Here is a 12,199-nt window from a genome sequence, read left to right as displayed (position 1 = left end):
AGCGGTGACAAGCCGCCTTTTAACTGTAAAAGAAAAATTTATTTTATTTCGAAAAAAGAAGCCCAGTTTAAGTTTCTTCACAAGATTTTGAATGTGAGGCTTAAAACTGAGGGAGTCATCAATCAAGAACCCAAGATATTTATATGTGTGAACCATCTCTATAATATTTCCATCAAGAGTGGACACAGTGGGGATCGTCAGAGGCACCCTTTTGGTGTTTGCAAATAGCATTAATTTAGTCTTATCAGCATTGAGTACCAACTTTAGTTGCATGAATGCCACCGGTACATATTCAGGTGCTCATGCATAAGGAAATTAGCATAATTACAGCTCTAATTTAACCATATAAGGCCATGCTTTCTTCCCTTCACACCGGGAAGTGTTCATTCATGAAAATGGCAGCGAAAAGTGAAGTAGTTTGAGTTCTTGAAATTTTTATTGTAGTGTTACAGCATTAATAGCCAATTTAAATAATATCATACATTAATACATTTAAAATTATAATTCTAATTCAAACATAATAGCCTATTGTCAACATAATTATGGAGTGTGAGTTGTTTTCAACTCAAAATATCTTCAAACTAATGAAATATAAAGTTATTAGTGAAGAAAATCAGTCTGGATAACATCAGACTGCACATAAAATATACAAGTCTGGATTATTCATAAATTTTGTTTGTATCTGAAAAAAAAAATCTTACAATAAGAGAAACTTGGTGAATGCCATAAGTTCTCCTATCCCTTGTACACACAACAAATCTGCTTGTACGACTGGTTCTTACAATAATAGGGAAAGTAAACCTACTTTTACACTCACTCTTTGAAATGAAGTGTTGAATTTACTTAACCAAACTGGTTTTACTAAACCGAGTATTGCTTTACATTTACTCAACCTGGTTAAATAAATTCAACACTTCATTTTTTAGAGTGTCTAAACAACTCTTTTCATGATGAGTTCTGGTCATATTTAAATTTGCAATATGTAACGAGGTGTTAAATTTTCAAGTAAAGAAGTAAAAGTATAATTTTTACATTTAAAATGGAACCAAAAAAGTAAAAGTTATGATAAAAAATGATAAAATGACAAATCCTCAAAAAATTTACTTAAGTACTGTAACAAAGTAAGTTAAGTTTTCTACTAAAGGGAAAAATAAAATTTGCATAATTTATGGTCTGCATTGTGCTTAAATTAGTAGCTTTTCAGCATAGTTGCTTTTTTGCCTCTTTTGTAAAAGAGTTTCAAGATTTTGATGGTGATTTTTATTTTTTATTTTTTATTTTTTTGTTCTTTGTCTATCCAGGACGAGTAATTTCACTCCAGGACTGTTTTGTTCAGCAGACACGAAGAGGAGGAGAGAAACAGAAGCTGTGTCCATCACAGCATCAGGTAACACCCTGTCACACTTTCATACATCCTCACCAATCTGCAATACCACACATCTTAACAGACTGAGCTGAGGGTCTGTATCATATTGTACAAATGTTGTAGTTTTATGTTTTTAGCCACAAGTGTTTTTTTCTTTTCTTTTCTTCTTTTTCTGAGATGTCTGTATTGTTTGAATGATCATAAAATTTTAAACAACTGTTTATGAAATGGCCAATAAAATTATTATTTTATTCAGGTTATGATGTTTACATTGACTGGTCAAATAAATAAATAAATAGTAATGTTGCTRTTTTCATTTTTCCCTCTTATTTATAATGTTTCATTAGTTGATGTTCAAAATGATTGTGGCCACAGTGGGGAATAATGGATTTATACAAGTTAAACAAAKGTTCAGTCTGTTTGAACAAATCAGCAGCTGTTCTCCATGTTTTGTCTGTTTTTAAGACAAGCTGACATTTGCTCAAAAATCGTTTCTTAGTCTGGCCATTCTGAAGTCACAGCACCGCTACGAAATCAAACTTTCCTGGAAAATGAAGACAAACATTTTATGAAACAATCTACCTGAGTGGTATTATAAACATGTATTAAAAAAAAGCAGTAAAGCAGTTAGAGCAGATATGAAACAGACATTTTTGACAGCACAGTATTTTACAGGCTGCTGTAAAATATCCTTGTTGTGACTAAAGTCTGTATTTTTTAATCACAGTCTAGAAAATGTAATAGCTACAAAAAATGTATAAAGATGACATTTTCATATTCACTTTTCAAAATGTCTATGTTATATTATCTGAACCCCTCTTCCAAAAAAAAGATCCACAATAAAAAAAGAAAAATTCACATTTAACATTTTTCCCATCAAACGATTGAACAAAGGTTAGAGGGCATGACATGTGTGGTTAATTCACAGACTCCTGTGACTATTTGACTCAACATTATYAGTTTTTTTTGTATGTGTCAACATCCATGAAACATCTGCTTTTTATGATTAGCTCTGAAGAAAWTGAGAGCGTGACATCTTAAAGAACACTGGGCCTCATGCAAGAACATGCTCGTATTCTTATCCTAAATTTCTCTTACTTTTGTTCGTACGAAGGGTTCGTACGAACATGTCACGTCAGATTCAACAAACTCTTCTATCTTCAGGAAAAGTGTGTAAATGAGCTGCGTAAATTCCACCTGTTCGTATCCAGCTGCTCGTGCACGCGAGAGGAGATTAGCATAATTACCACCCCAAAAACACCATATAAAGCTATGTTTCCTGCCTCAGATATCAGGAAGTGTCCGTTCATGAAAATGGCAGCGAAAAGTGAAGTAGTTTGAGTTCTTGAAATTTTTATTGTAGTGTTACAGCATTAATAGCCAATTTAAATAATATCATACATTAATACATTTAAAATTATAATTCTAATTCAAACAGAATAGCCTATTGTCAACATAATTATGGAGTGTAATTTATTTTCAACTCAAAATTTCTTCAAACTAACGAAATATAAAGTTATTAGGGAGGAAAACCTGTCTGGATAACAGCAGACTGACTGCTCGTAAAATATACGACAGGTCTGGACCACTCGTAAATTTTGTTCGTATCTGAAAAAAATCGTAGAACACGAAAACATTGGTGAATGCCACAAATTCTCCTAAATCACTCGTACGCACAATTTAAGAACAAATCTGTGCTTACGAACGGTTCTTGCATGAGGCCCAATGAGAATATTACACCTGCCCTTACTTTCCAGTGTTAGATATTTGAGGAAACAAAGGAAAGGTTGGTGTAGGGAAGTGATGCGTGGAAGCTTTTTGTTTGAAATAAAGTACGTGTTCTGGGGTTTGCCTCGTCGCAGAAGACACCAGGCAGTTGTGTGTGTTTAAACCAGAGGAGCTGCCTTTTTTCATCAGACTGATGACTCTAAACCTTGTGTCTTCACCGGATTGAAACCCGAATTGGTTTGTCCACCCCTTTTTTTTCTGCCCCCTTCCCGCTCACCACCTTCYGCAGCTGCTGTTTGTCATTTAAATAACAAATGCTGGTGGTTCCCTGATTTAGTGAGGGGTGCAGGCCTCTGATGTATATTAATATTGCGGCACAGAGCTCTGTACTCGGGTCCATCATTCATTTGAATAAAAGAGGTGGAATTTAAAAACAGCCAATGCTTTACTTGGATCAAGATTGGATCCATTTATTGCACTGAGTGATGGAACGGCTGGCGACTCTGTCCTTCACCTTCCTAGCGCCGAACCTCGTCTCATAAACTTAAAGAAGGCTTCACCTCTGACCCCTAATATTCAACATATGTAACCAGAGGCATCCCTCAGTTGTTTGACAGCTAACAGGCTCACAGTGTACTGTAAGAAGTCAGAGTGGGAAATGCTTCTTCATAAAATATTAGGTGAATTTGAACAGGGCACGGATTTTAAATTAAAATGTTAAAAAATGTCACTAATACAATTCATTATTTAGTTCACTTTCTGAGTGTTAAACATTATATTGTTATTTAGCTCACTGTTCTTACATTTAGCTAATTTTTACTAAATGTTAAATTAAAAAAAATATGGAAATATTGAATCTTAAATCTAAATATAAAAGTTAAATGTTGAAATTTACATTTACCTATTTCACAGCCTTTGCCGTTAGTGCTAAGCTCATGTTAGGATGTCATTACCTTCAGACAAAAGCAACCGCTAATGCTCCAATGCTGCCAAAGACATAAAACTTGCAGTTGCCACCCGTGTCTGAGCTTCACTTCAAACTGCCGGACCACTGGTTCCATCCATGTTGTTTTCACAGAAAAAACTTTTGAATTTAGATTTTAATACTTTCTTCAAGCAGCAGCGGTTATCATTAGCTAATCAGGATGATGTCCTKGGGAGTCTTCAAAGGCGCTAACAACTACAACGCATTATCCTGCGACAAACGTCAACGCTCGCCACTGCTAACAATTCTAACACGACTGAACATTCAGCATTTAACATTTAGATGTGCACATATAGATTTAGGATTTAATATTTACATGTTTTTAATATTTAAATGTAAAATTTGGTAGACATTAGCAAACGTAAGAACAGTGAGCTATGTAAATAATAAAATGTTAGTGGAAAAATTTTAACACTCAATGTGAGCTAAATAATTTAAAAAGTGTTAAAAAGTAGTGAGGTTTTTTTTTTTTTTTTACATTTGGTGCTTCATGCATAAAAACAATATATATCTTTATGATTTGTTTCCACATAAATATTTAGTGAACTCTGTACAGAGACTAAATGATTATCTCATTGAATTGTGTCTGAATGTGCTTTAGAAGCATACACACAAATACAGAAGGTGAGTGTCTGACGGGCACATCCTCATCGACCCTGTTTGGACTGTTTTCTCGCTTCTCGAGTCTAGTGCCCCCTGTCCACCATGATTTATCATGCACCCCGTGTCGTCCAATGTCAGTTTCTGCAGCTGCGACTGCTCTGTATAAATCTTTACTTTGGCAGCCCRCTGCACCATGTCTCCGCTCAGTAATCACAGGACCTCCAAGAGATGCACATCCACTCTGACAAGCTTTTACACTCTCTGTGCAGGAATTTTGGTCTGACATAAATGTGCACCGAGGCAAAATCAGATTCCGTGATTTACCGAGTGAAGCCGTTTCCTGGTAGACATCTTGTTTTGCATGGAAAGATTGTTGTCTGCATTCAGCAGAAAGAGCAGCGTATTACTCTCAGTGAACACGACAGCTGAGTCTTTGGATTATCWAGAGGAAGTGGATTGTTGTATATGTTAGTGGTTGGTCTGAAACTCTGTAATCAGGGGTGAAAATGGTCTGCGGCCCAAGGTATCCTCCAGGGCTCTACGGGGAATTACTGAAGCGGTACSCAGCTGTTGCTCTGTCTTCTTTCTTTACCCTTTTAGCACCTCCACAGCAGTGCTAAAACTGGTTGAGAAAAACACACACATACACACAGACAACAACTTATCAGGCTAGGTATCTGTTTGGATTACACGACCACTCCATTTCTCAGCTTTAAATTGGCCATTTTCTACTTTTCTCCTCCACCATCAAATCAAGAAATTCAACTCAGTTCAACAAGTTCTTATTAGATTTTGAACAAAAATAACTAATTTCTATTTTATATTATCAACTATTGTTCAAACGTTAATAAAAAGGGGACATTTCCTGCTAATTCCATGTTTTTAGCTGTTACAAAAAGCATTTTATTGTGTACTTGGTGTCTCCAGGACTGCAGTAAATTTGAAYTTAGTCTCTCCCTGTGCTGTGTAGATATCTTTAAATTCTGTTTGATCATAATTTTCAACCTGTTTAATTTTCTCTATTTATGATGATGTTTTCTGAACTATTACGTCACAGTATTTGTGACTTGAATTGCCAAATAAGGTCTGGATTTACCAATTACAATTTCATTGTCTTCACTCTCCTCTGGCTCAGKGTCAGACTSTGGCTCCAACACGTAAGGCTGGGTGGACAAGTCTTCAGTTGTTGACATCTCTTAATCAATTTGTAAAAAATAATTTTCTGTGCCACTATACAGTCATAACCCCCTCGAATGGACAGATCTAGAAGCTGGAGGGGGGCGGAGTGTGAAGGGCCTTGTCTGGATTTAAAGAGACAGCATCAAAAAGTGTTGGCATGAGACACACCTCAAAAAAGGAGTAAAGAGGGGCTTGTGGAGTTACAATAAGAAGGAATTCAGATCAAAGCATTGCAGTTCCACTTTATATAGACCCCGACTGAATGATTTAAAATTTTTTGTTTTGTTACTGGATTTAATATCAGAAATGTTTCCTGTTCTCACCGGCAATGATTACATTTCCTCTGCCCTTCATCTTTAGCTTTATAAGCTGTTGTTGATGAAATGCAACAGGTATTGTTCAGCGCTAACTTTCAGGAATAAGTACGTTTGTAATTAATTATTTGAACCAATTAGTCTGTGTGTTGTATACATGTAGGTGTAATATGGGTGCCCACACATGGCCCTAAAGTCAGCGGTGGGCTGCCTATGCTCTCCCCTCTGTCTTCACGTGTCTCCTTGCCTGACCAAGACGGCTGCATGACAGATCACCTGCGCTGGAGGCCCGCCGTGTTCCTGCCCGGCGGTTCGGCCCCCCTCTCATTAATGYCCAGGCCGGCGCGAGGGCCGCGTGGCAGCACAAGACAAATAACGCTACCACTCAGCCATCACTTGTGCTGACAGAAATGCAGCCCACCGCACTATTTTGCCCTCTCYGGCTCCACTCCACAACCTGCTCTTGTCCTTCAACCCCCCCACCCCCTTCTGCTCGGTCTCCACCTGCACCTGTCTGAGCTGCTCCACCAAACTTTCACAGTGTGGGGTTTTGTTTTTTTAGCTGTTGCTTGAGGGTGAGTTTAACACTGATGTACAGGTGCTGCTTGTAGCTGCATTTGTATTCCATCTTTGTTGAAACATATTTGATTTTAGCTGCTCGTTCTGTCAGGTGCTTCTTGACTGGTTTGTGTGTAAACCCTCTTGCCAGGAGGTCTGACTTAAATGTCCTATTTTTGCAGTTGTGAAGAGAGTTGTGTGTGTGTGTGTGTGTGCATGAACAAGAAAGAGAGTGAGCAGGCTAGAGAGAAACACAAAGGCTAATCATTAAAGAGCCATTCAGCCCTGTTCATTTAAGTGTGGGAATCAGCAGGCCCATTACTGTCAATGTGTAATTAGCTGATTAATAAACAGGGGGAGCGGGAGTGCTCCAGGAAGTCCTGTAATGATTGTTTTTAGAGAGCATCTCATAAGAGCTTATTAAGATGGTAAGGTGGTTCTATTCAACTTCCCATTACCACCTGCAATAAATGTATACGTACTGTAATTCTCCTTCTGACAGAGAACCTTCGCGTTCTAATTTCTTTTCTGACCTTCATGTAAAACTGCTTGATTGCTAGCSCCAGTATTGTTTTAATAACAACAAATTAACAAATGGTTTGCTTTCATGCTTTATCTTATAAACACATAAATATATACATGGAACTCCTTTATTGTTTTATACATTTAAAGCTGTTTTTGTGACCATTGCGTAGGGGAAAGTATTTTAAATAGTCATAAACTAGTTGATTATATACATATATCAATTTCAAATTTTCGCAGCTCTTTTTTGTGTTATTTAAATGTTATGTTGCACAACATGCACAAATCTCAGTAACATTTGATCAGTTTCCTTCAGAAATATTCGTCGTGTTTTTTTCTTGTCCTGATTTTGACCTTGACGTTGGAGTGGAGTTGGTATGTCGTGCACCTTGTGCATGTTAAAGCACTCAAACTAATGTTCCCTGCTGTTTCTTTGTATCGGTCAAATATGAAAAAACTCCTGAATTTTGATCAAGTCCTTTGACTATGTTTAACTCGTGTGTTTGGGTTGGACCTCTGCAACGGTTAGTCATCATTCCCTCAAGAAATATTAATCAATTATCTTGCCTGCCGGATCAGTTTGGGGAAGAAGTCATCTGGAAAGAGGCACAAGCAGATATATGAGGAACGAGCTCGAGCACATGCCGGTGAATGCTGTAATGCCTAATCCTTTGAGACAGCCCAGAGCCACAATGTCACTTCTAGTTCCCTTGTCCTTTGCTAGGGTACTGCCTGGAAAAGTGTCTGGTGTCACTGCCACTAACTTTTTAGGGGGCAATCTGGAGAGCTTTATTTATCAAAACTGAAGCAAGGAAAGCATATAACCATTTTATTTATTCATTAATTTATTTTTTATGTCTGTGTGTATTTTTTATGTTGGTGCATTTTTGAGTATTTCTCTTTATGTGCAGATTCTCAGTTTTAAGTTGAGTGCAATTAAAAGGAAATGTGATTTTTTTTAAAAGGAAGGTGATAAATAAGAAATGACACACAAGGGGGAAATTAGTTTAAAAGGCTAAAATGATTTGCCTTTTTTAATGGTTATGTTTGCCAAACCGGACCACATAACCAAAATTTCATTCATGTTTAACATTACAGGATCACATTATAGTTTTATTTCAATACATCTAAAGCAGTGATTTTCATTTAAATCACTTAAAAAAGAATGTGGGATTTACACGAGCACACTGTCTTTTAGTCTCATTTGACGCGTTTTCTGATTGTCTTTYCTTTACAGCCACCGCCCCATTTCACACAGATCCGCAGAAAGAAGAGGTAAAAGAAGGAGCCAGCAACACAGCAGCCCTAGAAGCAGTGGGACCAACGGCACCTGAGTTTTCTGAGGGTTTGTCTTTATTCCACGAGGACACTTGAATGGAGATCGACAGGCTCATCTAATTCCAGCAGAATGTGGCAAAAAGAAAACTATTGTGCCTGGGGAAGAAAAAAAAGAAAGAAACAAAAGCTTGAACTGTTATTACTGCGAAAACTTTACAACAAAGAAAAAAAATACAAAGCACATCATTAGTCTTCAAATCAGCATGTTCCTGCTAGATCCAGTCCTTCCAGGTATATTAAGCATGACAAATGTTAATGCAATCAAGCCTTGTTAAGCCCTCTGCCATCTCCTCAAAGAAGAAGGCAGCTTCAAGTGGCTCCTTGTTTGACTCTAGACTTTAGTGCTCCTCCTGTTTCCACACAGTCTCCAGGCCTCCCGTGACTGCACAGTCCAGTAATTACGTCCACTCTAGAACTGCAGCACTTGTCAGCAGGAACCTTGGAAGCGTGGTCAGTTGAGGCACGGTAGCCAGGGGGGGAGAGTGTCTGCTCTACCTTAGGGCCGCCAACAATGGCTGTAAGAACATCACAATGTTTGGCTACCACACGCTGTCACAGGGTTAAGAGAGGCAACCACCGGTGGCGAGCCACACAAAGTACAGGCTTCCTATTAGCATGGATTTGAAAAGCTACAGTTGCTACAAAGGTGCTCATTAGCACAACACAGAGGGAGCGTAGTCACGGTCCTCGGAGGGCCGCCTCTGTTCTCATCAGGTTACCTTCCATATTCAAAGTTCTCCCAAACGTATTTAAAGTTCAAGGCCCGCTGCAGGTCTGTTTGAAAAGGCTGTTTTTCAGCGATGCTGGCTGAGTGACTTTAAATGAACGGACGCTCGCAAAGAGAAGTTAGAGAAGCTGTAGGAAACAGGAGACAGGACTCACACGGTACTTTCACAAAGCCTTGGGGTGTACTGTTTACCAGCACTTTCACCAGCAGATACATTAAAAGATCAATGCAGCCTACAGTGAGATCAAACAGCAGTTTGAGCCAAGCCAGTAAACAAGAAGGCTTTTCCAGAAAGATGCATATGCACTATATTAGTAAAAACTTTTGTAGTCTGTAAATGCCCTGCACCTGCAGGCTACCTAATTCTGTTAAAAGGAACCTGGGAGGTATTTTACTTGGAAACAAAGTATTTCTCTCTTATAAATATCTGCACATTTTAAATCAAAAGTAACAAATATGGACTTTATATAACAAGATATCACCAGCTACACAACACATGTCTTTTCAGACCTTTTTAAAGCCATTTTTAAGAGAAGAATCGCATTTAATAAAATKAGATTTGCCAATTAATATGAGTTATACGTCCGCAATAATCCTTGTGAGAAGGATTTATGTGATCATGTTTTAGAGGGGTGACATTTATAAATGCTGTGTGTGCACACTAGTCTAAATGGATGCCTCACACAAGACACGCTGCCACAGAAATCAGTCAAAGTGTTCAGACAGAGAGCGCCCCCCAACCCCCCTCGGCTAAGCTAYCGCCGCCTCTCCTCCTGCAGCTCGACTCCAGGCTGGGCTCACATCAGGAGCATAAACCTGATTAATAGGAATTGCACAGGTTGGGGTTYATTATTAAACAAAAAAAGAGAGCTCCCATTAATGGCTTTTTAGAGATACACGCCTCTGAACTTGTTGACAAGTATTGACTGTAATTGTTTTAGAAGAGCTTTGTGCCGCTGCCTTATCTGACAGCCTGTGTTTTGGTGCCAATGAAGTGACAGGAGAAAAAAAAGATGCATCAAACATTCCCATCAGTAGGAGGAGAAGAATACCTCTCATAATTAGCAGTCACCATAATGACACCTCAGCCAGACCTTATGTCGCGAAATGAATTTACAATGGCTTGGAAATGAGCGAGTAGCATCCGTGGAGTTAGTCAATTGTCCTGTTACAGTTAAGGAATCCAGCAGGCTGGTACCACTCATATTTCATCCCAGGTAAAGATTACCTGTCAGGCCCATGGGAGATGTATTGATCTGTTTTCCTTTTTCCGCCAGCAATCACCTGACAAAGGCACCTAGGAGGTGAGTGAGTGAGCGATGCCTGGTGTGTCTGGTCGAGCCTGCTGGTTTCTGGTGTCCAGTGATGGGTGGAGAGGGGATGCGGAAGAGCAGCGATAACGCAGTCATAAACTCTGTTTGAACCTCATCTGTATGCATGCAGAGCAGTCCCCTCTGAGCCCCAGGGTCAGAGGTCAGTGGGGAATTTGCCTTTTTTTTTGGCTCCTTTCTTATAAGTGGCATTTGTTCCTGCTGTGTAATGTGTACCGAAGGTAGAAATGCAAGGAGGGGAAAAGGGGCCACTCTGGTTCCTGCTGACAACTCCGTGTTGCAAGTCATCATAGTTCAGCTCACTTTGGACTTTAGAAAAAAAATCCAATTGATGTTGATGCCTTTTTAACAAGAACCTGTTGTGGTTTCATGTTTGCCTTTTTTCAAAATAATATTCTTTTATACATTATTTATCAGCCAAAAAAATTAAACATTTCACTTGTTCATCAATGTGCAATATTTAAAACCCATGAGGCCATACATTTAAAGTAGTTTAAATGTACACAATGTTTTGTATTTATGATGTGATAGTTTTAAAGCCAATATTTGCAGATTTAACTCCAGCGGCATTAAATTCATGAATGAAATTACATGTTAGATAGTGCACAAGATATGYCTAATTTTTCTCACTATCATATTTTCTAATTTCATCTACAAGGATTTAAATAAATCTGGGTGATATCAGGGCTCTGAGGCAGCTATCCACATTTGAAACCTTGTACAAATAGCATCTTATCTCTTAAGGCTGTTATCTTTATGCCTAATAGCAGTGGAGGCATGCCTAATTGCTTTGCAAATGATCTAAAGAGGATTACTAATCCCTTAGAAAGCCTGCACCATGTCACTAGATGTGAGAGAGATGTTACAATAGTAGAATTCAATCGAAACGCGCWGTTCATGCAGTAGATGTCTTCTCCAGAATCATCACCTGTTTGAAAAATGTTTTAGAAACTGGTGGATGATATACTGTTGGATAATTTTTTAAGGTTGTTATACAAAAAGAAACTTAAAAGGTAATCTCTAATCATTTGTGAATTTTAGAAAACTGTCTTGCAGTCATGTCTGTGTTTGTTACTTTTATTAATATTTATTGTCATGAATATTTAAAAGCTGTGTTATCTATGTCAATTCATGTGCAATAAATGGGTTTTGGTGATTATGATCATGCAAAGTATTTACTTGAAAATGAGGCGTTGACATATTTCATTTGTGCTTCAGGCACGAGAAAAGGAAGTTAACATTTATATTCACCATGTGAGATTTGTCAGAAAAGTTTTTAATCTAAGATTAACAGGGATTTTGCTACCTGGTAAACCAACACTGGGGTTCTAAGGCTCAGTTTACGTGACATGTTTTAAGTGAAACTGCAGCTTTTCTTTTGAGGTTGTTTGCACCGCTCTCATTTCCTCTGAAACTGAAGATTTCTGAATCCAGATTTTTTTTTCTAGCAGAAATGTGAACTACGGTGAGTGACCACAGGCRGCTGCAGTCAATAGTTTTTCTGCGCTTGTGAGAGTAGATGAACAACAGTAACAATGGCAGAGAGCA

General features: G+C 38.2%; 1 protein-coding gene across 1 annotated transcript in view; it reads left to right on the top strand.

Annotated features, from left to right (window-relative positions):
- The window catches only part of LOC106520466 (G patch domain-containing protein 2-like), a 28,009-nt gene extending 16,196 nt beyond the window's left edge, over positions 1 to 11,813 (top strand). The window contains exons 9-10 of the mRNA XM_014012587.1: positions 1,302 to 1,387; positions 8,493 to 11,813. Coding sequence (XP_013868041.1) covers positions 1,302 to 1,387; positions 8,493 to 8,629 — 223 coding nt within the window. The 3' untranslated portion in view covers positions 8,630 to 11,813. The remainder of the gene's footprint in view (positions 1 to 1,301; positions 1,388 to 8,492) is intronic.
- Positions 11,814 to 12,199: the final 386 nt, after the last annotated feature.

This window comes from Austrofundulus limnaeus, unplaced genomic scaffold, assembly GCF_001266775.1.
Source record: "Austrofundulus limnaeus strain Quisiro unplaced genomic scaffold, Austrofundulus_limnaeus-1.0 Scaffold2, whole genome shotgun sequence".
Lineage (NCBI taxonomy): Eukaryota > Metazoa > Chordata > Actinopteri > Cyprinodontiformes > Rivulidae > Austrofundulus > Austrofundulus limnaeus.
Note: the sequence above shows the minus strand (reverse complement) of the source record. Positions and strands in the feature narration are given on the sequence as shown.